Source organism: Giraffa tippelskirchi, chromosome 7 (assembly GCF_054371585.1).
Source record: "Giraffa tippelskirchi isolate mGirTip1 chromosome 7, T2T-mGirTip1v1.2.pri, whole genome shotgun sequence".
Taxonomy (NCBI): domain Eukaryota; kingdom Metazoa; phylum Chordata; class Mammalia; order Artiodactyla; family Giraffidae; genus Giraffa; species Giraffa tippelskirchi.
Genome location: NC_137281.1, coordinates 95,755,685 through 95,783,590, shown reverse-complemented (window position 1 = coordinate 95,783,590; position 27,906 = coordinate 95,755,685). Strand labels below are relative to the sequence as shown.

At 44.7% G+C, this 27,906-nt stretch overlaps 1 protein-coding gene and 2 long non-coding RNA genes across 11 annotated transcripts in view; 2 read left to right on the top strand and 1 right to left on the bottom strand.

Annotated features, from left to right (window-relative positions):
• Positions 1–2,810, top strand: part of LOC145512764 (uncharacterized) — a 103,683-nt gene extending 100,873 nt beyond the window's left edge. Inside the window, exon 5 of the long non-coding RNA XR_014058780.1 lies at positions 2,684–2,810. This is a non-coding gene — a long non-coding RNA (uncharacterized LOC145512764). The remainder of the gene's footprint in view (positions 1–2,683) is intronic.
• LOC145512766 (uncharacterized) lies at positions 1,806–12,624 on the bottom strand. Its single transcript, XR_014058782.1, has 4 exons — positions 12,357–12,624; positions 12,055–12,148; positions 8,653–8,719; positions 1,806–2,556 (listed from the first exon to the last, which is right to left on the bottom strand). It is a non-coding gene; the product is annotated as an uncharacterized LOC145512766 (long non-coding RNA).
• Positions 10,914–27,906, top strand: part of MEIS2 (Meis homeobox 2) — a 226,410-nt gene continuing 209,417 nt past the window's right edge. For 5 of the 9 annotated variants that reach the window (XM_081507117.1, XM_081507116.1, XM_081507120.1 and 2 more), the window contains exons 1-7: positions 10,915–12,029; positions 13,284–13,516; positions 15,036–15,177; positions 15,881–15,931; positions 16,944–16,994; positions 17,787–17,936; positions 27,515–27,629. In XM_081507117.1, the coding sequence (XP_081363243.1) occupies positions 12,018–12,029; positions 13,284–13,516; positions 15,036–15,177; positions 15,881–15,931; positions 16,944–16,994; positions 17,787–17,936; positions 27,515–27,629 (754 nt within the window). In that variant the 5' untranslated portion in view covers positions 10,915–12,017. Of the gene's footprint in view, positions 12,030–12,367; positions 12,599–13,283; positions 13,517–15,035; positions 15,178–15,880; positions 15,932–16,943; positions 16,995–17,786; positions 17,937–27,514; positions 27,630–27,906 lie in introns of those variants that run through there. The other 4 variants (XM_081507121.1, XM_081507124.1, XM_081507123.1 and 1 more) reach the window with 4 other exon arrangements.

Genomic DNA, 27,906 nt, shown 5'->3' with positions numbered 1-27,906 from the left:
CCCAGCTAAGCAGGTTTTTTGTTTACCTGGTAATCATCAGCAGCTTCATCACACCTTGGTAGTGAGTGAAAATGGAGTTAGGGCAGAATAAGGGTAAAGAAATTCCAGTGATGGGAGGTGAACCAGTGTTGAGAGCCTGCTCTTCAAACAAGCCTTGTGTGGCTAAAAGGCAACATCTACTTTATGAGATGCAAGGTGAGAGGAGCTCATATTTAGGCCCTGAAAATATCAAGGGTGTTGAACCTATCCCAAATTCACTTTCAAACTAGCTCTGACTTAGTAATTTTCCTGGTAATTTCCCCTCACTCAGGAACTAAATAAAAATAGGGGTAAAGTGGCATCTAGAAACCCATCTTTTAGGATGACTGAGTATTGCTGGGGGAGGTAGAGGAGGAGGAGGAAGGTAACAGATGAGGAAGGAGAGATGGGAGAGGGAGGGGAAAAGGAAAAGGAGACAGGAAAAGAGAAAGAGAACTCTGCCAGTTGACTTCATTTCCACACGAATCCACCCACTCGGAGCTTCTGTTGTTGCTTTGTTTATGCAAAGTGAGCCCGGCTGAGACACAGTGAAAGAGCTAAGAGATGCATGCAGAAGAAGGCAAAAATAATTTTTAAAATGTAAATGAAACTAAAACACACACACGCACACGCACGCACGTACTCCTTTGGGTCGGGACAATCCCTGCCTGCAGACTTTGAAATAAAAACACGCTGAGGAGGAGAGGGTGGGAGGCCCAGCAGCAGCGGGGAGCGTTGTCGCTGACCGAAAGAGCTCTGGTGAATATCAGGTTCGGATTAGTGACAACTCAAAAGTCACGCCGGGGGTTGGGGGAGGGAAGTTTGCCAAGGTCTCTGAACTCGACGCAAGAGCGAGCAGCTTCCCTCGGCGGGCGCCGGGCGGAGCTGAGCGTACCCAGGGAGACCTCTGTCCCGGCCCGAACGAGCCCCACCGCGCTCACACCCCGCCCAGAGACTGAGTTTGTCAGCGATCATAAAATGGGAATTGATTATTCCAGCCACCATTGATTAGGGAAGAATGCTTACTGCAGCAGCGGGGGAAAGGTTAAGAGGAAATTGACCTTCTTCCTAGGTGACATAAAGTCATTAGGTAAATGAGATATTCACACAGGAGTTTTAAAAGGTCGTGCTCAATTTTTATTTGTAGCCTGAAAAGTCAACCTGGACCTTCAGTTTAGGGCAGGAACCCCGCTCTCCATCCAGGCCAAGTGGACCGCTGGAAGAGAACTCTGTCGCAGCGCAGGGCAGGGCCAAGGTTGGGGGGGGGTGTTATTTTCTTGGGAGGATCGCACTGGAATTGGCGGGGGGCCTTGGGATTCCGAGTACTAGACCTCCTGCCTGACTCGCGTGTGCGTTTCTGTGTACACGTGTGTACCCCTCTGGGGGGTCTGTGCTTTGCGCCCGCCTCTCCACGGTTCGATTCGCCCGACAGGAAAGTGGTGTCGGGCCGAAGAGGACAATTAAAATCCTTACCCTACCACAGCCGGTCACGTCTCACACAGTGAAAGTGGCGCTTTGTTTTTTTTTAAGGAGAGAGTGAGAGATGTATTTATGCACGTATTTATCCCTCTAATTATAGGAATTAATCCTCTTACTTATGACTAAAAGGTAACATCGAAGGACGTCCCTTTGATGTGGAAAAGCATCATTTGTGACTCACATTCAGACTGATTAAGGAATAATTGTTGTTAAACGCTTTACAAGAGGAGAGTGTTTAATTGAGGGGCATTCGTAATTTTACGGCTTAGCACAAAATTAAACGTAATTAAAAACTCAGAAATTCCAACTGATTTTCCAATTATTTTTATTGTCTGAGCTAATTGTTACACAAGGGTATCACTTCTCCCCAAAGGCATTACAAAAAAAAAAAAAGGCAATCCTACCTTTCTCAGATTTTCAACGCGAGGATTCACAGCTTTCTCCAGGCCAGGTAAAGACCTTCCGCACTCTCCCTCCCTAGGTCCCGCCTCGCGCCCCTCCCTCCCCGACTGTAATTAAAGCGTTTCAGCCACTCTCCCCTTTCGGTGAGTTCCTGCAACACCTTGGGATGTGAGAAAGTGATGGCAGTTCTCTTCTGCAGATCATTACAGCAAAACTGGAAGTATCTATAGAAGGCTGATGAATTTCTTGAAGTAACACTTGTCATACATGGCGGCGAGATTAAAAAAAACCTAAGTAAACACAGCTCTCTGGGGGCGATCCCTCGACGCCTCTGCCTTCGAGTGTATGGCAGGAGGGAGGTAACACGCAAACACGGACTGGGAGATGTTTATAAACGTGCGCACGAAGACATGCAGATGCACGCAGAAAACTTTTTTTTTTTGGCCAAGGCTTCTCAGATTGTTAAATTTTTTTCTAATACCGGGATTACTGGAATAAAGCAAAGCTATATTTGTATATATGACTTCTCTTAATGTCCAAATAGATTTAAATACACCAAAAGGTTTATAAAAAGTGCTTCAGTATTGTAGAAAGAAACACATCCTCACAGATAGTCCAGAAGTGGCCCTGTCTTTCCTATCAGTCTTGGAGGGAATCCTAGAAAACAAAATAAAAAGCATAAAATTAGGCAAAATATGAATTTATAAATTTCACTTAGTCTAGACTGCGAGTGTGGAGTAGTGGAATGTTTGCATTTCACTAGTTTCTCTGTAATTTTTTTTAGGATAGAGACTTCAGTGGATTCAAGCTTTCTGACTTTCCCATCTACCCCTCATAAAATAAATGATTGCCTCTGATCTGATGTGCCAGGTGAAAATGGGTAGAATTAAAACTGTCAATTCTGCTTCCAACTTGTGTCTTTCCATTGAGTTCAAAAGCTTTTAAAGGTAAAACGTGCCGATCATTTATATGTATTGTTTCTTTTTCTCCTATCACGGCTTTTAAGTGAAAAGAAAAAGTATTTATATTTCCAAATTCATTTTCTCTGGAAGATTTGAATCTTCCAGGTAATTTGATGATGGAGCCTAACACATGCGATCTCCTGTGCCCAGTGAAGCCCGGTTTACAAGAGTGCAGTCAAAGAGGTACAGTGAAGTCTGGTTTTTTGGTTTTCTACCTAAACGGTTTATTTGGAGTTGAGATGAGGCTATTTAAACCAGAAGCCTTCCAAGTGCTTGTTGTTGTTTAGTCGCTCAGTCCTGTTCGATTCCTTGTGACCCCATGGACTGGAACATGGTCCAAATGCTACAATACTACTCCAAGTGCTATAATACTATTTTGGAGAAAAGGCTGGAGTAGGCAGAGTTGGAAAGAATGGAGGAAGGATCTCTGAAAGTTAGAAGTGGTAAAAAAGACATGTAATCCGATGTGGAAAATTGAGTAAAAGAGGCACTGCACACTGTAGCTGAGGCAAAGATTGCTGAATCCTTTGAAGAAACTGATGCGGATTTTCCAGAGCTAGGAGGAAAGAGAGAGATGGATTGGGGGTGGGGGAATCCTAGGGTGGGCATTTTATGTAAATGAGTAAATTCGAAATGTAGTACAAATCCAGTATAGTAAAACTGACAGTTCTGACAGTATTGACAACATAAATATATGTTTGAACACTGCACTTTCAGACACTTAACTGATGAAGCAATAAAAAAATTCGACTACAATATTTCAAATAATCGACATTGATGTTTTGATACATCATTTTTATACTCCAAATCGATCTATCACTCTGGGGCTGGTCAATTTTAAGTAAAAATGGGCTGCAACTATTTGCACCTTGGCTAATGATGACCTAATAACAGCCCTCAATTAATTACACCTAAATTGTGCTTTCTTTCTTCAGGATGAGAACAGGAGGGGGCAATTCTTGAGGAACAGAACCTATACTTGAGTCATCCGCCATCCTCCTTCCTACTTTATTTTTGAGATTGTGGGGAAGGGGGAATTTTAGAGGTGGCAAGAGGTCTTTGTGTGATCACAGACATTGCAGGCTGAAGGCCCCTAGCTGCAAGTAGCCACTGATTGGGTCGTATACTGGGGATATGGTCCTCGCTTTTACTTCTCAAGGTCAGAACTAAATTTTAGAAAATGCAGTCACAAAGTTGATCATATGATTGCAGTTTTACGCAATCACAAAGTCCCCCGGGTCCCATACTGTTTCCTCCGTTTCAAGAACTAGATGGAAGAGATTTGCTCAAAGAGAGGACTGAAGATGTCTCTAAGGCTCAGTGTGTGGAGGGGTGTGTGTGTTGTGTGTGTGTATGAGAGAGAAAATTTTAAAGTACCCAATTGGAGTTGAATCTCTCCTTCTGCCCCTGTCCCTTCTAACTCCCCACCCTATGCTAAAGGTTTACCGGCTACTGGTTTTTTCTTTTTTCTTTAAGCCACAAATAAGAAGGAAGACAAATGTCTTCCAGAAAGGAGGGAGAACACTGATGAGTACTGCATCCTCAAGCACATTCCCCGAAGTCTCTGTTGCCTTTTTTATTTTGCCCTCTGGGGTTTCCAGTGAGCTTTCCTACTTCCACTTTTCTTTCCACTCCTCTCCAAATTTGATGTGGTAGTGATGGTGGCAGAGGGAGGGTAAAACTAATTTATTATTATTTTTAAAATAATTTATTGTTTTTTAAATCCTGGACAGGCCCAGGATATAAACTGGAGCATTCTGCTGTGCTGTAGGGATCCGGGAGGTGGAGGGAAGGGGGGCCGCTGGCGCCCCCACCCCAGCCCTCTCCCGAAGGGCGATTCTCACCCCTGCAAAGCCCCGACCCTTCAGTCAAACTCGCATTGAGACTCGGCCTTCTGACCTAAAACTTAGCCAGGCTCCACTAGACGGGATTCCAGCGTCTGACTTTTTTCCTCTAAACTTCACAAATGCAATTTAAGTCCTTCCAAACCACCGCCGGCTGAGACGATGAGACTTAAGCAACGCATTAAGCTATAGTAAGATGCGAATCAAAGGAAAAGGACGTGTGTGGCCCACGTTGGGTGAAGGTGGGAGTCCTAGAAGAGCTCCCCCGCCTGAGCATCACCTGGTTCCGATGGTGTCAGCCTCTGACCGGGTCTTTCCAGCTGTCTGCCCGGCAAATGGGGTTGAGAACTAGAAAGGAGACAGTAGGAAGAGAGGAAAGACAGAAAGAGGGGACAGAATCAAGACTGCGGAAGAGATAAGAGAAAGAGAAGGCGAGAGGAAGATGAGAGGAAGAGAGCGCGGGAAGGAGCCAGACACAGCGAGAGCGAGCGCACGTCGTGCTTGGAGCCCCGCCAGATAGCGCTAGAGGGCTATTTATTGAAATACTTTCCTACTGCGAGATAGGATAGCAGCTAAAATTGGGAGAAATAAGAAATAAGGCAGAGCAAAAGGAAAGTGCAATCATTCCACCCCATCTTATTTAAGAAGAGAAATTGTGGGGCGCCTTATTGTTATTAATTGGGGGGAGGGGTGTATGGTAGAAAGCCTAAGTGGGGAAAGGACTAAAAACCAAGACAAACAAAAAGAGGTCCCCTTCCCTCTCTTGATCCCAACTAAAAAGAGAAAAAGCAAAGTTAACAGGTAAGAAAGCAAGTGAAATTCTTCCTAGAGCAACTTTCAGAGCTTCTGGTTTCATGGCTGGGAAGGTCAAGAACAGTTCACAAGGATGAGCTGAGCTTTACAGGGAGATGTTTTTAAAGTAATAGATGACTACAAGGGAGTGGGGAGCAAGAGGCAAACACGTTATTGAAAACACCAAATAAAATATATATCAAAAATTCCAACTGTCAGCCAGCAGGTTGGAACAGAAAGAGAACCCCTTTGCCTTTGTCCTAGCGATGCTGGGTTCAGGGCTGTGTCTGCAGGGCCGCAACCAAACTCCTTGAATACCAATTTATACTCTGGGAGGCTTGGAGAAGAGAGCTGGACTACAAAAATTCCCTGTTGCATTCAGAACCCAAAGAACAGTGAAGCAGGTGGAGAGAAAAGACCTAGTGACAGAGGTGGAGTCCAGGGAGAGAGAGAGGAAGAATAAAATATTCGGATCCTATTTACTTGCTCAGGTCAGTAATGCAAGAAAACTTCTTTCAAACCATAATTTACTCTAAAATATTGATTTAGTTTTATTCTAAAAGCCCAGGCATCTCACATCTAGCTTCTCATTTTAAAATGGCACTTTGCTTTTACCTGAAGGAATTTTTTGAATTAAAGTAATAATTAATATCTTTCTTCCAAACCAGCCAAGAGAGCCTCCACAAATAAAAATTAACCTTATAGAGGAAAGAAAAGAAAGAAAAAAAAAAAACCCAAACCCTGCTTAATCCAAAATACTCCAATTCAAAACATTAACTAAAGTTACAAATAAGATTAAGGGTGGATCTATTTGTTCCTCTAGCAAGGTGCCAATTGTTCTTACTGTTGTAAGAAGACAAAAAGGTTTTAAGCCCAGTGATTTTAATACACAGATTAACACTTCAGACTTTACAGTTCTGAGGAATTTGGAGTTTTCTGTGCTGAGGACCTATAACTTCTTAGGGGGGAAAAGGAGGAAAAGAACATAAGTTCCTACAGGAAGGTGGGCAAATTCACCCAAACGAGAGTCTAGGTTCATAGATGCTCATTTCAAATTACTCTCCATAAAGCCAATGCCCTTTAAATTAAGTAACTGTAGAGCGATTCAATTATTCTTTTAACATCTTGAATGTTACCTATAATATTATTCCATGTTGAGACAAAGAGAGAGAGAGAAGGAAAAGTAGAAAAGAAGCAGTTCTCAGAAGTCTTGGGGATGCTCCAATAAGCAAGAGGTGATTAAAAACAGACCCTTAAGTTTGAAAGGCCCAATTCCCCCTCCCATTCACCTCCACCCGATCAGGTCCCCTCCCTTCACCTTTTTTTTTCTTTTTCTTTTTCATTCAGTGCCCCCACCCCGACTCCAAACTCAGTAGCCAATTTGGGATTCTGAAGAAATAGACTTCAGCATCCATATTTGTTCTGGGGCTCTTGTAAAATGCGATTTGTAGAAGGTCTTCAGCCTTCTGATTGTCTTTGAATTGTTTTTACTGAAACAGATCTTTTGCAGTTAATGAGTCCCCACGCAGCTGGACAGCTCCTCTCGGACACTAAGAACTCTAACCCCAAAATGACCCCAATTTGACACCACAAGATGAAATTTTACCGCCTGTTAAAACCATTTCCAGCCTGAGCAAAAGGGGCTGACTATTGACGGAGGTGTGTGCCTCCTCCTGCGACCCCCATCTCACGCCCGTCTCCCTGCCCTGCCCCACCTACTTTTCCTTTACCCCAAACGTGGCAGAGCAGATGAGCCTCGAAGTCCCAGAAGGGTTTCGGAGGCTGAGAACGGAGCACCAGGGAGATACTATCCCGGACTAGAAATCAGAAAGCCTGCGTACTCCACTGCTTTTGAGTAGTTTCAATGGGACTGCAAAACTGGGAGTTAGGGGAGACCATGAAGTTCTTAAATGTTCTTCAGTTCTATTAATAAAACATCAGCAAGTTGGTGATTAAAAGTAATTCTCCTTTGAATTCATCAGATTGACCAAGAATGGACATCATGAATCACCTCCAACTTGATCTTGTGTGTAACTGACTGCACTGCAATGCTATTTTAAACTAACAGTTTCATAATTACATGCAACTAGGTAAGTGAAATCTCTTAAGTCGCAGGAAATTCGGGATTCTCCCTTTAAGAAACTGGTGAAATTTTAAATGACACAGATTTTCCTCCTGGAGGACTTCACTTTTAACATTCTCACACTTCTTAACTAAGGTCTTTGGAGTTAAGGAAGATTGGTTGTTTTTTTCCTTAACAGTAGCTCAAAATGTTCTATTTCTCTCTCCCTCCCACCTCTAACCAGATTGTCCTAATTATTTGCTTTAATGTATTCAATAAAATTCGAAAGTAGTTACAGAATATCAGAGCAACAGAGAGAGAGAGGGAGAGAAAGGAAGAAAGAAGTTCAGATTAAAATGCCTTCTCATCGCCCAAAGGATGAAAACACATGAAAATAGAATTAAAACTTTTTCTTTTGTAAAGCTCAAGATGATCACGGAATAATCAATCCATCACTAGCTTAACAACTGTTTGAAAATATAGAAATCATTAATTGGTCTGAATTGTTTTTACTCGGATGCACTGCCGTGGAAGAAACACTTTTAAAAAAAATCTTCGTGTAATTTTTCTAAATAAAGGCTGTAGGAATGCTACTCACGTCACAATATCAAAGAAAAAAAAAGTAATGGTAAGAGAAGTAGAAGATAGCAACTTCGAATGTTTAAACTGCGATGCAGAGGTTCGGTTCCAAGTTGATTTTTACAAAAGAAACATTTCCAAGGAAATTGAGATCCCTTAAAAAAGAAAAGTAATTGGCGCCTATTGCTTACTATATAGGACACTTAAAACAATACTAACCCTATTGGTGACAAATATGCAATATTGATAATAGGAAGAGTTAGAAGAGTTAAAAACTTAAAAACTGAGCACAAACTTCTCAGCTAGCGGCGCTGCACTGGGACCGTGGATCCACCAACATAAAGACCTCTGCTAAGTCGAAAATGCTCCGTAGCGAGACCAGTTTGATTTTTTTCTCTCTCGGTCATCTTCCCGCCTCGGGTTAACCGAATTCGAACAACTACCTCTTGTTAATAAAATTCTGGAAGTCAACTTTTTCTTCTCTTTTGCATCTTCTTTTTTTTTTTTTACTCACCTTTCCTTATATGTCCATGAGCAACTCAGCAACAAATACGAAGGATGCTTTTAATCTTGGAGTTCTTCTGGGAAGAAAAAATGAGGAGGTGGATGGGGAAGGACCCTCCTCCCAACGTTCAGGTTTCTCACCAGTCGGCTCTTGCCGGCTTGAAGCCTGGCTTACGAGTTACTGAAAACCTGGGCTAGACTCTCATCCCGAGGCTCCGCGCGCCCGACTGTTCTTGCTCCGGCCACCCCGGGCAAACACTGCACGATCCACGGCCCCACTCTCTGACGTCGCCCTACCCTCGCCTCTGGAAGTCCCTCCGCACTATCTTTCTTTTATATGTGAGGGCCGATTTCCCGCAGACATCATTGTTATGATGGCTCATTTAATCAAACTGTTTAATTGCTCCGGTAATCACTATCATCATCACAGGTGCTCAATCATTCATCATTTTTGGAGGGCTTTATTGACCTCCCGAGCTCATTCCGCAACCCTATTAAAACCGGGCCAAATTTCTCCGACTCGGCTAGGAGTCTCTGCAGGCTGCTATCTAAGCGCAGTTGAGTTGCCCGAAAGCTTACAGTGAAGCAGAGAAGATAAAAGGGGGACTTAAAAAAAAAAGAGAGAGAAGCCTATCAGCCCTTTTCTCATTCTCTCTCTCTCATATTCTCATTCTCTCTCATTTCCTCTCTCTCTTGTCTGACACACACACTACTTTATTCCTTTATTCTCCTTGTGCTCCCCTCCCCTCCCCCGCCCCCATCTCTCGGGAAGTCGGTCAAAGCCCAGCGCAGAGGATACGCTACTTTCTATTCTCCAGAATGGGTTCAAAGTTGGAGAAGGAGGCAGCTGTTGAGGAACAGTCTGTTTTCAATTCTCTGGGACCATGAACCACGGCGAGAGCGAGGAGTTGGGGAGAGAGGGCGCGCTCCGAGTGCAGGGCCTGGCTGCTGGGCTGCCTGGAGCCAGGGGACGGCTGGGGATGCAGAGCGGAGCGCGCGGGGAGACCGTAGCTCCGCCCCCAGCTCGGGGCTCCCAGTGATTGACACGCAGCCGCCGGGATACCCGCGGCGCGGAGGTGAGGCTGGGAGCAGCTCCAGCCAGGGATTCGGAGAGACACCGGCTAGAACTACTTTCTACGCAAACCGTGTGGGATAGCTACCTCCCCCCCACATACTCTGATTCTTTTCATTTTCGGAAAAGTTCATTCGGAATTGGCCCCATCTTCCAGATCGCCCTAAATTGCCCGCTGTAATTAACACAGCCATTAGCCAGCGGCACCGCGCCCTGGCCTCGGCGCCCCGAACGACCGCAACAAAGCTGGTCCGGGAGTGCGGGCCAATCTTCCACGCTAGGCATCTCTTTTCTCTTTCTCTCTCCCCCTCTCTCTCCCGCTCGCTCCCATGCTTCCCAGCTCTAAGTGAGATCCACTTCGGAGTCGCACACCAGTCGCGCGCGCGTGTACACATTCACACACCCACAACACACATACACACACACACCCGTTGGCAACATCAGACAACATCAAGTTCCCAAAAGACTCTCTCCCCACTTCCTCCCTCCTGATTGCACTGCGGTCCCCAAAGACTCTCCGTGGTGGCCCTTGTCCGCACAGCTTGGAGGGAGTGCTCTCTGAGTTAAGCTGGTTTCTTCTTGTCCTAGTAAAAAATGAATGTTGACAACAAGGGTCCTGGATCTGCACAGGGAAGAAAGTACCACTTAAAAACAAAAACAAAACTCTAGCCGGGCGTTGGTACGGTCTGCAGATCCTGCTGCCACTGAGTGTTAGCGGAAAGCCTTCGGGGCGCGACAGTCGGCTGGTAGAGTAGGGGGCCGCGGAATTAAAAGGAACAAAAGCAGGAGCGCCGTGCCAAACGTCCCCGACACGACCCCGTTAGGGAGGAGCCGGGAGTGATGGGGAAATGAACTAGAAGTTTTAAAGAAAAAAAATTAAAAATCTGAAGCTGTACCGTACTTTCCCTGTGGTTTTCTGCAGTTTTCCTCTCTGCGCTCTCCCTGTCCTCTTCATTCTCATTCTCTCTTTCCCTCCCTCTTTCCTCACGTGGGCGCGCGCGCGCGCACACACACAAGCTCACACACACAAACGCGCGCACACACACACACAGACACACACTCCTCTTCCTCCCTCCCCTCCTCCCCCCGCGCCATCCCCGCGGAGGAGCAGCCTCGCTGATTTGCTCGGGTCTGCTGGGCTCCTGCCTCCCCTCCCCCTTCCGCCCCCCGCCTCCCCCGCCCCCCCAACCGGGGCCGTCCGATCGCACTCGCTGCATATCAGAGGCTCCGCGCGGCGCGCTCCTCCTCGCTCCCGCTCCCCACTCCCGGGATGTGTCTCAGCCGTACGACGGGCTATGGCCACCACGACTTCCGGGTTCCGTCATTTCGTTCTCCCGCCGCCGACCCGCGCCGCCAAACTGAGGCTCTTCTATAAGCCAGGCAGCAGCCAACCTGCCAACACCTACTGACACTCACTCATCTCCCAGAGAGAGAAAGAGAGCGAGAGAGAGCGAGCGCGAGAGAGCGAGCGCGAGTGAGAGCGAGCGAGCGAGCGAGAAAGAGAGAGAGGGAGAGACAAAATACCTACCAGGAAAGGGGGGGAGGAAGTCCAATTTTTGCAAACTATTCGTTTTTTTTCTTGATTTTTCCCCTCCTGCTTTCTTTGAACGATACTTTAAAGAGAGAGGATCATATTATAGATACAGCGGGGGCAAAGCTAAAAGAGGGGGGAGGGGGAGGAAAAAATAGAAGAAGCAGAAACCCCTCGCGGAGTTTTACTGGAAGAAAAAAACGGGTCTGAAAGATTCCTCCTCTTCATCATCATCAACCATCATTCATTCACTACCTTGACATTCCGGGCTTTGATTGACAGCTGGAGTGGCAAAAAGCCATGAAACACGACAGTTCGGTTACATGTGGGCTGCTGACGGGCCGCTCGTAACCTTCAGTTCGGGGGCTTGACAATTTTTTTTTTCTTCTTTTTCTTCTTCTTTTTCTTTTTTTCTTTTTTTTTTTCCAACTGAGGGGAAGAGAAGAGAAAGAGGGGGAAAGGAGGACCGAAGAGGAGGAGGAGGGGAGGGGGGAGGAGGAGGAGGTGGAGGAGGAGGAGGAAGATCAGGAGGAGGAGGAAGAAGAGGAAAAAAGAGAAAAAGAAGAAATATCACAGGAAAAAAAAAAAACTCTTCGTTGTCTTGCCTGGGCTTTTTTTTTTTTCCCTAAAAATAACATTGGAAAATTGGGAGAAGTCTCCTTGGTTTGGAAAAAAAAAAAAAAAACAGGAATCTTCAGCCTAGATCACTTTCTTATCCGGACTGGGATATTAAATATACGACACATCCAGGAGTTTATTGGAGCGCAGACTGATGGCGCAAAGGGTAGGTTTAAATCTCCAACACTTACCTAGATATAAATCCTCTCCTAAGAGGGGCCTGTCCCGATGCCTCCTCTCCCTTCAACGCTGCTGCTGCTCGCTGCTTGATGATGGCGGCCAGTACTTAAAAAAATAGCAGCAAAATTATTCATCGGCTTCTTTTCCCCCCCGTGCCTCTGCGTGTGTGCGAGTGTGTGTGCGTGCGTGTGTGCGTGTCTGGGCGCGCGTGTTTCAGCGCTGTGCGAGCGGGCGGGCGGCGAGTGCGTGTGAGTGGTGTGTGTGTGTGTGCGAGTGCAATTGTTACACGCTTTCGCCTCGCTCCAGCTTTTACCCCAGCAGCGCGATTCCCCCGGTTCTCCTGCTGCCGCCGCTGCCGCTGCTGCGCCGCTGCTGCCGCTGCTCCCGCGGCTCGGGGCGGGCACCGGCTGCGTAGGAGCCGCCGCCGCCGCCGGGGCCGCCGCTGGGGCCGCGCTGCCGCAGCCGCTGCGCCGCCGCCTAGACTAGCCTGGGCTGCTTGTTTTGTCTCTGAAATTGACAAGGACGCAGGGAATCCGCTGCTAAATAATGTTTCTGGTAACTTTCACGTTATTCCCCCCACCCCCCACCCCCACCCTCCGCTCCCTGCCCCCGGGGAGGCACTGGCCCCAGTCTTCCCTTGTCCTCGGCGTTCTCGTCCTGATTATTAGCGTTTTTCTTCTCTTTATTTTGTTTCATTTCGCCTTTTGATTTATTGGATCCTCTGGAGGAGACGAAGGGGGGTTAGGGGTGGGAACCGGGGCTTCCTCCTCTCACTAACTCCACTTCTCCCTTGGTTGGCTCGCTACGGTTCTGCTGCCTCCGGCCCGAGCGGGACCTCCCGGCGCCCCTCGGTCCCCGGCCTCACCGCCCCCTCGCCCTGCTCTCAACGCTGCTCTGGGTTCATACTTTTTTTTTTTTTTTTTAATTTAAAAACACCCACCCTCCCAACTTTCAACTCCGTTGTTTCGGCTGGTTTGGTTTCTGTGTGTTCAACTCGTGCTGGGTCCTTCTTTCTGACTTTGTTTTTATTTGTATTTTCCTCTCTCTTTTTCTCCTGCCTCCCCCTCCCGCCCCCTCCTCCTCTCTCTTCTTCCCTTGGCTTTCTCCCCCTCTCGTCTCTCTATTCCTTCCCCACTTCTCTGCTCGCTCTCTTCTCCCTGCTTCTTTCCCTCTCCTCCCTCGGCTCTCCCGGCTCTCTCTCACCTCCCGCGCCCCCCGCCCCTCTGCCGGGTTCTGACAGTACGATGAGCTGCCCCATTACGGCGGGATGGACGGAGTAGGGGTGCCTGCTTCCATGTACGGAGACCCTCACGCGCCGCGGCCGATCCCTCCGGTTCACCACCTGAACCACGGGCCGCCGCTTCACGCCACGCAGCACTACGGCGCTCACGCCCCGCACCCCAATGTCATGCCGGCCAGTATGGGATCCGCTGTCAACGACGCCTTGAAGCGGGACAAGGACGCGATCTATGGGTAAACCAGCCCCCACCCCCTCCCGACCCAGCGTACGGCGTGAGTGCGAGTGCGAGTGTGTGTTTGTCTCTGTGGGGGATGAGGGGGTGGCCGACTAAGTGGGGAGTCATTGCTCCTTAGGGTAGGGGGCGAGAACCTCTTGCCATAGGAAAGGACAGTGCGGGGGGCTGGTGGGGGGGGCGCGCTGCTCTTCTGCCCCTTGACTGTGAGTCCTGGGAAGATTCGGCTTCCTCTACCCCCAAGGCCCCGCCACTCTGGACCCCATAGCCGGGAGTGACTGAGTCCTCACAATCTGGCCAGGGCCTTCTCCCCAAGGACGGGATTCCTGGCCAAAGGACGCAGAGCTGGGCCCCCTAACAGAGGCCCTGACGAAGGAGAAAGTTTCCTGCCCATGAGGAGCAACTTTTTTTTTTTTTTCTTTTCTGTTTCCTATCGAGAGTCCGGGAGTCACTAAAGGCAGCTTGAGCTGGGATCAGGGCTGCTTCGGTCGGCCAGGAAGTCCTAATCACCCTCTTCTTAATTCTCTGTAAATAAAGGGGGCAGACCTTGAAGTGCAGCGGGGTGGAAGGGACTGCTGCTTGCACAGAGCCGCTCTTGAGGGGAGTGAGGGAGATGGCTGGAAATTATTTTAAATTCTGAGAGAACTCGGGGAGGGCTGGGATTGCACGGCCCCAGCATGTACCACTCCTGCTGTCCCAGCGGAGGGTAGGTGAGGGAAGGCTGTGGGATGCGAAGGGGAGGGGACAGTCAGTAAACAGCAACTGTGCCTGAAGCGAGAGGCCGCCAGCATCCCAAAGTGTAGCTAAACCGCCCGGAGGAACACAAAGGGCAGACGCGCACGCACACTTCCAAGTTTTAACACTCGATTTATTTATTTTTGCCTGCTGGAGAAGTGTGGTTTTGGGAAGGAAGCTCTTCCGCATGTACCGCGTGTAACTGGCCCCCACACCCAGGCTTTTACTAGAAGTGGACCAAACAAGTTTATAAGGCGAGGGGGTGGAGAGGTTAGATCGAGGAAACATCACTGGTGAGGGAGGCGGCGGTTATAGGTGAGCCTTGGGCCTCCTCTGACTTCTCCTATGCAGAAGTTAAAGCAATCTTGGATTTCACCGACTGTTCCTCTCTTGGGAGGTCAGGGCTGGGTCTCCGGGGTTGGTTGGACGGCCTCTGTGGAGTGGGGAGTGGGTCTGGTTCAATTCCGGGCTCCAGACTGCCTCAGCTTATTGGGTGCTTCCTTACGTTCGAACCGAGGCTGTTTATACTCGGAGGGCTAAAGTGGCCAGGGGCTTCTCCCACCACATCTGAGGGAGTCCTGAGCTGAGGGAAAGGGCCTGGCCGTTTCTCCTTTCTGTTTCTGGCCCAGGCTCGGCTGCCTGAAGGAAGGGTTGTAAAGTGTGATGCGTGTCTGTGGTAGTAAGGCAGGAATCCGAACCCTCCAAACTTGTTGATTACAGTTCTTGCTCCTTCCCCTCTGCACCCCGTCTCCGTGTGTGTGTCTCTGCGTGGCGCTGCCCGTTAGGCACCCGTTGTTTCCTCTGTTAGCTCTGGTCTTTGAGAAGTGCGAGCTGGCGACCTGCACTCCGCGGGAACCCGGAGTGGCCGGCGGAGACGTCTGCTCCTCCGACTCTTTCAACGAGGACATCGCGGTCTTCGCCAAGCAGGTCCAACCTTCTTGACCCACTAGCCCTCCTGCAGCCCCTCACTCCCCCTCCCCTTTCCTCGAGCTTTACTTGAAAGAAGAGGAAGAGGCTGGGACACCCGATCTGTTCCTCCGGCCCAGTCCGCGCTCTGCGCCTCCTCCCCATCCTTGAGCCTGGAGGCGAATTGGAAGAGGAGATAAATATGGGTGTTTGTTTTTCCCCCCAGCCAGGAATACAGGGGCTCGACCCTCGAATTAAAGTTGACCTGCTCCTAATCTGGGGCTTGGCCTTTTCCCCCGCCTGCAGCTACTTGAACAAGAATTGGGGATTGGGGCTTTGAGGGCCCCCGAGAGTGCCCGGGAGGGAAGGAAGCTGGGCGCCTCTCGGGGCTGTTGGCGCCGGCGCGGAGGTGAGGGAGGCTGCAAAACACAGCCCCTTGGACGGCAGGGTAAGCGAGTACCCGGGCCCAGAGAACCGCCCTGAGATCTCTGCTCCAGCTCGGTGGTTCCAGCTACCCCTTCATGGGGCCAGGATCCGAAGGTCCAGATTGCTTTTCAACCGTCCCTACTGTTTTTTTTTTATGTATTTTACCAAAGCGCCTCTTTTCTCCGCCATTGCCCCTCCGCCATCCCCACTCGCACACGACAGTTTAGTCGGTGACAGGGGGTTTTCTTCTTTTAAAATGGAGTGATAATTCATGCTGACTTTCCCCTGCTTCCTATAGGTTCGCGCCGAAAAGCCACTTTTTTCCTCAAATCCAGAGCTGGACAATTTGGTAAGGCTCACTGTGGCTCGCCTGTCCCCAGCCTGGGCCCCCTCCCCTGCCCAGAAGCACCCGCTTTTCCCCCACGGAGCTCCGGGGAGTTTGAGCAGAGCCCTCTTTTTGAAGCTCCAGAGCGACGGGGAGGAAGGGAACAGCTTAGAGCCCCCGGCGAGGAGCTGGCAGTGAGGGGCGGGTTGGACGTCAGGGCGCGCGGAGCCCCGGGGAGGCAGCGAGCGGGGACGCGGCGCCGAGCGCGAGAGCAGGGGATGCGCCCCAGGTCTCGGCCCCGGGAGCTAGGAGACGAGAAGTGAGTTATTTCCTCTGTTTGCCGGGGCAGGCGGCCGAGCCCGGGGCAGCTAACCCGAAGGAAGTAACCGCCTGCGCGGCGGAGGGCGGGCCGGGAGGTGGGCGGGGAGGGGGGGGGCGAGGGGCAGGCCAGCGCAGGCCACTTTTAGGTGCGATTCTTTTGCTAATTTGCACAATTTCAATATTAAAAGTACTTAAATCCGCTTTCAAAGGCCCTGCCTCGCCATTCATCTGGAGTATTTCCTTCTTTAGTGAGGAGGGATTTCGCAGGGTGTGCTGTTTTAAAAAGCTTTCTCTCTAGAGAAACGACTTTTTTTCTTCTTTTCTTTCTCTCTTCTTTTTCTTCTTCTTCTTCTCCTTCTTTTTTTTTTCAAGTTGGCCTGAGGTTGAGAGAGGGGACGGTTAAAGAGGACGCAGGAGGAGAAAGAAGGCCTGTCCTTAGGAAGGCAGCCCTTGCAGATAGCTTAGTACACGTGAGGGGCAAAGATACTAAATGCCTTGGCATAGGTTGAGTCAGATTCCCACCCCGTAGCCAATGAGGCAGAGATGATCAGTAATCACTTGGTTTTCCTGACGATTTCTTGATGTGTGGGTTTTGCCTGGCCACTTGCCTGCGTCTTCTCCCCAACCCAATCCCCTCACCATCCCCCCAGTAGGAATCTCCGAGTGGCAGCAGTCACAGAGCCTTAACTCCACACTCTAAAAACTTTTCTTCCAGATGATACAAGCAATACAAGTACTAAGGTTTCACCTTTTGGAGTTAGAAAAGGTAAGCAGAAAACGACACTCCCCACTTTGGTTTAGTCACTTCCCTCTCCTGGTTGAGTTGGGAGTGTTTTTAACAAACCTCCAGTCTGAGCACCTGGAGAGATTTTGAGCAACTTGTTACCTTGTCCTTCCCTCAAATTGCTCTTCAAAACCAGGGGCTCGGAGGATGGGTGAATTAAGACAGCCCTGCCTTTTAAAGTAGCCGCCTCCCCCCCCCCTTTTTTTCCCCAGGCATTCAGGATTATTTTGAAATGCAGCAAACCATTTGTGTTACTGGACATTCAGCCTGCTTGCGTCTCTATTAGGCCCAGGGCATGCATTAGGTGCTAGCAGAGGGAATCATTCTGGCTAGGGTGTCTTTACATTGCTCTGCAGCTCAATCATTTTCTCCTGGAAACATACAAAATTCCTAGCTTATTGAATCGCAAATGCTAATGCTGTTCCCAGTTCCTGCGTCCTTACGTTTTGATGTTATCATCAAATCGGATTTTCCCCCCAAGGAGTCCCAGCCTGAACCCAGTTATTTCCAGTCCTGTTTCTGTTCCCTTTATTGTAACTTGTTGCTCAGGGAAGTCTCTGGAGAATAATATCTGCTACAACAATTGCTCTATTGTTTCCTTGCCTTCAACTATTACACCCATTAATTAGAGTTAGTTTGGAAGACATAGCACTGTTGCTCTTTCCAAATGTAACCTTGCAACCTGATATTTTTTCCCCTTAAAAAAATGAAACAAAACCATGACAACAACAACAACAATACAAGCTGAACCCTCCACCATGACCCTCCTTCTAGGTCCATGAACTGTGTGATAACTTCTGCCACCGGTACATTAGCTGTTTGAAGGGGAAGATGCCTATAGACCTCGTCATTGATGAAAGAGACGGCAGCTCCAAGTCGGATCACGAAGAGCTTTCAGGCTCCTCCACAAATCTCGCTGACCATGTAAGTCTCTGAGCTTTTGGCATTCTTTTAAGACCACTGGGCACAGCAGTTTTAAAAATTTTGTTTTAACCTCTAGCTCCACTGACAATTTTCTTTATTAAAATAAAAAATCTGGTCTCTCTGGGAGTCTTTTCCTCCCTTTCTCACTACTTCTTCCACACCTTTCTTTCATCTGTATTTCCCTTTTCTTGGATCCCTTCCTTATTTATGTTGAGAATAAGAAAACCCAGCAAGTTGATAGAGTGATTTGTGCTTCTGATGTGTAAAGTTTCCTGGATTTGGTAACTTGAGTGTTAGCAAATTGTCTGCTTGATACGGTGACCGCTGCCTTTTCTGCTTTCTCAACTCTAATCAGTGCAGCAGGGAGAGAAGGAGGCAGGAAAGTTAACTGGACAGGGTGGGAGAGAATTGGGGAGCAAGGACTGATTTCTCAGACTCTCGCAGAGATGGCAATTCTGAGAAGTATTGTCAATCTTGCGTTGCATTTGAAATAAAAAGAGTGAACACATTCTAGTTTTCTGAGCTTATGCTGTATAGAAACTTATTGTCAGTGTATGAACTTACTGCCAAGTGCCTGAAGCATCTTGGTAATAAAAGACAGTAACCTTGATGAAACAAATATTAACAATGTATTACAGAAAGCTGAAGGGAATTGTGATTGAGTAAACATAGGTTAGTGGTTGAATTTTAACACTTAAAGAGTTGGTGAATGAGAACGGAAAGTATAGTAAGGAGGGAGCCATGTGTGTCAGGCCAGGAACGGAGATTTCTTTCTATTCTCTCTGTTTTTAATCCTATTTTGGAACTGATCTAGTGAATCTGATGCTTAAAAAAAAAAAAGCATATGTAGTGAGACTGAAAATTTGAAAAAGAAGCAAGGAGAAGAAAGATTGCAGCTGATAGGAAAGGCAAGAGTGGCGAGGTTAAAGAGTGGGTGTGAACAGCAGTTTATTTATAGGAACTCAAGCCTGGGGGTGGGGGACAGGGTGTCCATAGATTACAGTCAATTGAACTCGCAACCTAAATGATACAGGCTATAGTCTACTAACTTGGTGGCTGAAATATTAATTTAGCACTCCATGGAGTTAAATGAGCATGAGGCTTGAAGGTAGTTTTTATCACCACCATCACCCCCCACTCCTAGGTGTTAAGAGGAATGAGTTGAAATGTCTTGAGAATAAGTTTCTCCCCCTCCTTCTCCAAAAGTTTTGAAAATATACAGTCACAGATTTTAATGAGTAGCCTTTGTGCTCTATGGAAAGCCACATAGCCTAAGGACAAAAGTTTTAATTAAAAAAAAAAAAAAAAGAAAACGTCAGTCCCGAAGTCCAGTTCTGAGACAGAATAAATACTGTGGTGTTGAAAGCTCCCATGCCTGTCTTTACTCTTGGCTTTTTCCATCACTCTGGGAGGGAAATGTTGGGGAGCTCTTTTGTATATTAAGTGTATTCACTGAAATCAAATGAGTGCAACAAGCAGCTATGGAAAGTTTATTTGCTGATATGTAGCTATATGCTGTGTGGTTGTGGTCGGCAGGGCATGACACTGCTTTCAAAGTATTTGTTGTCGTCATTTACTTGTTTATTTTCATTGCTTCCTGTTTCTAAATTCATGTGCATTTTGCACTATTGGGGGGACTGGGAAGGCATCTAGTTACATGGTTTGTAGGATGAAAAGTTCACAGTTTTCTGCAGCAAAAGCTTTTCTCATGTCATTTCTAGGGGTCTTGACTACTTGGTTTTCTAGAATAGTTTCTTGGAATTGTTTTTTCAAGTGGATATATGGAGCTAGAGCATGCTGATGTTTATATAGAAGAGATAGGATAAACTAGGCTGTTTATAGAATTGGCTGATCAACAATGCCAGTTTATGGTACTATTTGGAATATTAAATTATACTCAGGAAAGAAGTTATACCTAAGAAGATAGTGCTTTAATAATGCGACAGTCATCATCTTTGAATAAAAGAATCAACTGTAACATTTGTTGCCTCTCTTAGAGGCCCCCAATCAAGTAAATATGACAACTGATTTATTTTGAACCCATGAGGGCTTACCACCTCATTGGGCATCATAATTTAAAGCCTTTTATTTCCTAGAGTCTGAACTATAACATTTTTACTTTAGCCCCCCTGCTATTTGTTTGCAAAGGAAGCAATAATTTGTTCCACCAGCAATCCGAGTGGGAAATGGTGAAGTTTGCCACAGATATGAATTTTATGTAGGAGATGAGAGAAAACCTTGGAGAGTTTTTTTTTTTACCCTTTTTGGTACTTTGGCACCAAAAGTATATGGAATGTATTCTTTCCCAAGTCTCCCCCTACAGAGTGATCCTCTTATGTTCAGCCTCTTCTGCAGGCTATTCCTCCTCCCTCAACTCCCCCCAGCCACAAAAAAGTGAACATACCTCCTCAGACCCACTACCTGAAAAGTCGTGTGAGTGGGACATTTTCAGCATGTAAATGTATCCAATCTGAATCTCCAGGTTTACTTTTTCATTTGCTTTGATATGCATATTTAATACATTGCCCCAGGCTGGATCTCATTTGGTGCATGCTGGTGCAGGGGTGATGATGAGCCACTTCAGAAGGACCGAGACAGCGTGTTGTTTTCTCTTTTTTATCTGCTGGCCCACTATTCTGATCTACTGGCTTCCTCGTGGTTTTATTTGCACATGAAATGCTGAGAACATTTCAACTTATTGGCTATGAATAATGACAGCTAAAAAAGAAGTGTAGTTTAATTTGTTGTGTGCCAAGGTTTCTCTTCTGGAGGTGACAGTTTGTGACAGCTGTTTGACACCCCCAAAACACATACACCTCTATCCTTATTAAGTAGTATCAAGCTACTTTGTGTGAGGGTGTATGTGTGTGTGTTTAAGGAAGGAGCAAGCAGGGAGAGAGAGAAGGAAAGAGAAAAGAAAGAATAAGTGTGTGATTCTGAATAGTGAGAAGCAAAGACAGAAGCGTCAAGAGCAAAGTATTAGGCACCAGAAAAGCTTTTGATTTTCTTATTAAAATTTTTAAAAATAGAAATATATAAAATTAATTGATATAAATATCTTGAAAGCAAGTATTTTGGGCCAACTTTTAAAAATGAGTTTTATGTACTCTTGCCTAGTGAACCAGATTGTTGTCGTGTTGATTTCACATTCTATAATATTCTATAAATAATCTGATGCAATGTAGATGCATGAATGGAAGACCGCCATATTGTCTTACCTTCCACACATTAAATTCATTTGTTCGTTTCCTGTTGACACTTACATGATGGGCATACTAACAAAAAAAGTTTGAAATTGAATAGAAAATAAAAGTTGCAACATGGACTACAATTTTATCATGTTTAGGAGATTCATAGTGAATGCTTGTTAATATTTTTAATATTATAAGGATTTCATCTTATACTTTTATTATCATATAAGAGTAATTGTTATAGATAGGAAACAGCTACCTGTAACTGTTATAGTATTCTTTGGAATATTGGGGAGAAAAATATAATGGTGAAAGAAATAGAACTCCATTTTCCATCTGCAGTTCTTGTTAAGTTTCCTAGACATTCAAATTTATTTATTTTTTAAAATAAACTTGTCAAGAAACCAATTCTTGAAAAAAAAGTTTCAACTTGAAAACTGTTGTGGCATGATCATGCTTTTCCTAGTCTGTAGTGTTTCTGAATAATAGGTGATGTCCACATTATCTACTTTACATAATTTACATCAAGTCTTTAGGTCAAGTGCAGACGAATGAAATATATCTTTCCATTTACATATAAAGATATTACATATCTTTAGATCAAGTTTAGATAAATGAGTTATATTTGTTTTTGAAATACATTCTCTGACCTAAGCTCTATTGGCCTGAAGGTGCATAGTTATATTGTTATTTCTATAATGTGCTTAAGAAATTGCATTGTATTTTTGTTTGGATAAATTAAGTATAGGGAAGAAAATACAATTGTATCTACTAAAAATTAATGGCAGGTGCCTAAAAATTGACTGGCTCTGATAAGCTGAGTAATAAAAGAAAAATTATTTAAATTTAAATTTTGAAAGCTGTAATTTAAGTAAAGATATGCTGTTGTTTTCTTTCACATCTCTGAATATGTCAAATTTCTTTATGTCTACACAGTGTTTAAAAATTGAGTTAAGTCAAAGGGGAGAATCCCCTGAACCTTGTTCCTGACAATACAGGCAAGTGTCTGAAAAATCAGCAGGGAATGGGCAGTGAGGAGAGAGAGCAGTCTTAAGTGATTGGTCTATAGAATATAAAAGAGGAGACATTGGGATGTGAAAATAACATTCATAATATGAATGATTTATTTTATCTGATAATTTCTTATGTTCTGGTGTAAGATTAGACCTCACGGTATGTTATCCAAGATCTTGGGGGACCTGTTTCAGGAAAGTTCCACCTCTGAGCCCTGTCCACCAGCTCAAGGAGACCTGGCCAGGGGCATGAGTTTTCTGCTGTTGTTGTGTAGTTTCTGGTGGTTGATGGCTTTTCTGATAATTTCCCATCGAGAATAATTACATTAGTGAAATCATGTAGGTTGTGCAGTTGGAGTATGCTTTCAGAGTAACTGCAATGAGATGAAATTAAACAAAGGTGCACTTGACAACCACAGATATTCACTATCAGATGAAAAGTTTGATATTTTAGAAATTCATTTTCTTTTTTTTTTTTCAGGCTTAACATTCTATACAATATCCCATTTCAAAATTACAGGAGACTTTTTATAACATGATAGTACACTAATAGTATAAGAAATTTCTATCTTCTCTAAAAGTTGCTCCATCAGAGGAGGAATCATTTGCAAAGAGTGTTTGCCACTTCCATGTCAGTTGCTCACATATTAATTCTCAAAGCTTAATAGAGGGTGGAAGCAGGGAGATGAGGGAAAGACCCCGGTTCTATTTACATTTTTAAACAGTGAGTCCACCTTCTGAAAGCACGCACAGTTCTCCTGAGTTCTTATATCAACTTTAGAATAATGAAATTGAAATTCCAACATTTTTTTCAAATTGCACAATTAACGTCTTGAACTTTTGTAGGTTTGACTACCTCATGATAGGAGTCTTCCTCTTATTTTTAAAAATGATTTTCGCACAATGTTAACTGTTAAGATGTGAAAGCATCTTAAAGTCATAGGAAATCTGTAAGTTACATTAATTGTGTGTACTGATGCGAGCATATCTTGACTTTGTCATTTGAACATCTTGAGTCAAATTAGTTTTGCATGCTCCATGTGCTGATTAAATATCTTTATATATGTTTGTTCTTTCTTTCTACCTATAAACACATATTCTGAATTACTTTACAGTATTTTCCAAGTTCTTGCATTATTTTTGGCTTGGTGTTCTGTATCATGTTTTAGTTTTGTGGGTTCTAGAAAATCAAATGCTTAAAGTATTTTTTAATAATAGAAATAAGAAGCGGAAGTGACGTTAGGGATTATTTTGTCTGACTTCTTAATTTTAAAGAGAGAAAGGAAACAAGTTCCAGGGGAATGAAGTGCATCGCCTGAGGTCATGTGACAGTTGGAGGTGGCACCCTCGAGTCTTAATTCCAATCTAGGGTTCTTTCTCCTACACCACATCCATTGCATCACCTCTTCATTTGGAGTCTAAGATGAGTTTCAGATGATCTGAGGTCGAACTTGTGTGTGGTGTGGCTTCTTTTTTTAACTCCTGGAAACCTAATACTTTTCACTTCCCCATTCAGTTTTGTATTTATTCAGCAACACTTACACATTTTACTTCATTGTCTTTTTCAACCGAAGAACCATGAGCTGGGTGGAATCATTTCAACAGGGAGATACCACCACTTCGCTGGGAATTATTAAATAGTATCCTGTCGGCAGGTCTCCCCTAGAAGTACCAAAATGGTGTAAAACATTATAATGTCCACCATCTCTACAGCCTCAACAAAAGAGGTGCATGGAGGATTTGCTTTTTCTGCCCAGAGATGCCTGTTCGCTCTATGCTCTTTCCTAGATTTAGCAAAATTCAGTGATGGTGCTAAATCAGTTGTTTTTTTTTTTTTTTTTTTAACTTTCAAGGGAGGAAACACTGGCAGAATTGTGTTTTCTAGGGAAAGCTGTGTGTAAATGAGAAACAGAGGAGAGCTGCAGAGTGATCTCTTGTGGCCCCGCTACTACAAGCTCTCCCCATCTTGTCTCCTGCTTTTATATTAATTACAACTTGCATTATCAGCTGTGAGTCTGTAGCCCAGCAAATAGAAAATACTGCCCCTGGAGACCTAGCTTCTTGTATCTATTTTCCATCTCCTTCCATTGTGCTCCACTCAGTATTCACTGCTTTTCTCCTGCTAACACTGCTCTTTAATGCAATTACGTAAGAGCAAGAAGAGTACTGTGTTTGACTCCTAATTATGAAAGCCCCTGGGAATAGAAACATGTCTCTTCCTTGCCCTCGAATGGCTTCATGATACCTGGGGCTGAAGAGCAGGACATAGATTGTGGAATGCACCTACCTGACTCCTCAAGCACACACGTACACACAGAGAGCGTTTCTCTTTATTTTTCTAAGTACGTCATGTGTTTTACATGCTTTCATATGCCACTTCGGTTTCAAGATTCACTAAACTTCTGCATATAATTTGGCAGAAAGCCAAGCAGTTATTCTTGAAGGATGTAAACTTGGAAACTATCTAGGGAGGGAAAAGAAGAAGAAAGGAGTTGTGATACAAACAAATACTTCAGTCTAAGAACAAACCAATCTTATGTGTAAAGGACTGTATTGTAGCTATCCATGTTGCTTCCAATGTTTTGTGATCAAGGAGGTAGCAATTTTTATTGACCAGATTATCAATATTTATATTTGTATTTGATCACGTCACTGTGGTGTAGCTGAATACAGACAGCTTTGGGGTAACTCTGCAACTTTCAAACCCCAGAGGGATTCAGCTGTTTTTCCTACTTTCAAGTTAGATGAATATTCTGGGACTAGTTTGTGTCAGTCTTGCAAAGTAGATCATAATACTTGAAACACACTATGGAGGTAAACACCTTGTGACACTTGTAGGACAGCGTCTTTGAGGATGTGGGGAAGGTAAGGGGGAAGAAACAGGGGCGTGGTGGGTTAGACAGTGAAAGTGAACTTGAGCAAACTTCAGGGCTGAGCTGAAAACCCAAGACCCAACTGATTTGGAGGAACTAGCTGCTCTAAAAGTATTATTCGCTTATGTGGCTTATTTTTCACCCCTTTAGTTTAGAGACTGCCTCCTCCAGAAAACCAGGGAAGGAAATCAACTGAGTTATAAACTTGTGAGGCCTGACTTTAAAACTCAGTACAGGTTTGACTGATGGGGACAAGACAGTGCTTTCCATTGCAAGAAGTCCTTCTGAGAGATTCCTTGAAATCACTCTCATGTCCAAACAGAAAAACTTGCTGGAGCCCCATTTGAACGATTATATAACAGCTGTTAGATGACGTTTGCCTTAAAACATAGTTGAGATATTAGTAGTTAATTATTGTAATTTTCACGAGGGGTAAGGAGCTTTTATAGCTGCCAGCTTAATAAAAAGCGTGCAGTGCATAAAATTCACATCACTTGCTGTTTTAGTGATATAAAGTTTAACTGAAAAGTTTAGCTTAGGTGACTATTATTGCAGTTTCTAAAAGAAGGCTGTAGCTAGTGTTGTTGCAAGACTGAACTCATGCCATGCTATTGTTTTTTTCTTTTTTTTTTGTAATGCTTCTAGCTCTTTATCTGATTACCATCCGGCAAACAGCTGACTCGAAGAGTCTGCAAAGCTTGAAGAACCCCTGCATTCTGTTTGCTTTTAGCTAGAAACTATTGGAAGAGTTTCGAACTTAGATAAAAAACATCACAGGCATGACTTTGTCTTCATACAGGCAGCAGAACCTTGGTTTTCGTTTTATTCTGTTCAACTTTGTTCCCAAATCTATCAATACTTTCAAAAATGTATCTTTACTTTAGAGATACATATACCTGTGCAGTACTTACAGTCACAAAGTTTCTGCTTAAGGTTTTGGCTTTGAATCAGTGGCTTGCCTGACAGGGGTGCCAATAGCATTATTTGATACGATGTTATTAATCTCTAGAATTTGGGGACATTTCACCATCTATCAGAAATGCTAAATATTAACTTACAGTGGTTTGAGACAGATCTATAGAGGCAAACAGATTTTTTTGTTGTTGCTGTTCCAAATGAGAATAGTTCCTTATTTTTTCTCTCTTTGGTTTCTTGACCTTATTTTGGTGAAGTTTTATGTTCTATTACATCATAGGGTTGAGGTTGAGCAAATGATAGACTGACCTTTTTTTCTGGATAAACTATATATAATGACAACACGGCAAGATTGTCTTCAAGTGGTCAAGATGTTGGCATGTTGCCTATAGACCTGTCAGTCTGTCTGAGTCCTTAGTTACCAATTCTTGTAAGAAGAAATAGTGTGCTTTGAGGGACTGACGGGGCTTTTTATTTTGCTCTCAAAGTACCGCACCCCCCACCCCCCCCACCCCCAACAGATTTGCTTGCCAGTAGATCTGTGGGCTTAGTCGAAGTTATCGCATACAGGTGACAAGTGTACAGCTCTGACCTTAAGGCTGGTCTGTTTCATATGCTGTTCCTACTCTCTGTTTCTGCCAGAGGAAATTCCATCTCTTGCCTGCCTTCATGTGGTGCTGATAAAGTCCTTCCTGTACATTAGAATTCCTGTTTTCCTTTAAGCGACAGCAGGGTATTGGGACTGATCAGGAAAGGGGAGGAGGAACAGGAGAAGAATACACTCAGCAAAGTAGCATGAACTATAACTCTCGGCTTACCTTACATGTCCTTTAAAATGAGCAGTTCTTTCAGGAAAAAGCGCTACTCTGTGACTTTATGCAGCTTTAAAGGAAGTCCTCTCCAGTTTATCAGGTGGATCACAGTTCATAGTTGTTTCATTTTCTGATTGTCGTTTGCGCACATTAAACAGCAAGGAAGGTATTGATGCAGTGATTAATGTTATTGTATTCGTTAATGATATAATCAGTTGACAATAATTTTGTGAGTTAATTCAGGCCTTTTAGGGCAGTGCATTTGATGTGAAGGGCTGTCCCATACATTCTCCAATCTGAATTTTTAAGGGAGTTGTTGAGTTTTGTAGATGTAGATGTGTTAATATTCTGAAGTGTTTGGTATCCAAGAGTATTGGGAGTTATTTCTTGAAAGAGTGTGCCATAATTAATTAAAGAGCAAACTTTTAGATTTTTAAGGAGGCTTTTTTTTCCCTAACTTTAAAAATTCACTTTATTGAAGTATAGTTTGTATATCATAAAATGCATCCATTTTAAGGTGTTTGTTTCAATTGGTTTTAACAAATACATACACTGACATAACTATCACTTTATCATGATTCTAGTGCATCTTTTCTTCCTTTCGGTACCTATTGCTGAAAAGACAACATACTGTAACATGGCATCTATATATGCCTAGTTCCACAAATACTAATATGTACATGTTTTTTGCCTCTCTCTGCACCTTTCCCCTTGGTTCGTCATTTATGGCTGAAATGGTAACTGTGGAAAAATTCCTTGGCCTTCTGACATCAGAATCCTGCATCTTGGCGAGACCACGATGATGCAACTTCCACGCATTCAGCAGGCACCCCGGGGCCCTCCAGTGGGGGCCATGCGTCCCAGAGTGGAGACAACAGCAGTGAGCAAGGTAAAAAGTCAAGGATTTTCCTTGTGCAAAGTGGGCATGACTAAAATAACATCAGTATTTTATATTGGTACATCAGGCTCACTGTAAACAGGAGAGTGGCGGGTTAGGGAGTATAAATGGCTGCTATTTAGGGAGACGGTATTTCCTTCCCTTAACTTATATTACTCACCAAAAACAAAACAAAACAAAAAGAGTTGTCTAATCTTTAAGCAAGCATTATAATAACAATCGATTAGTTCTGCCAATTCTTTGACAAATTTGGTTATCTACTCTTTAC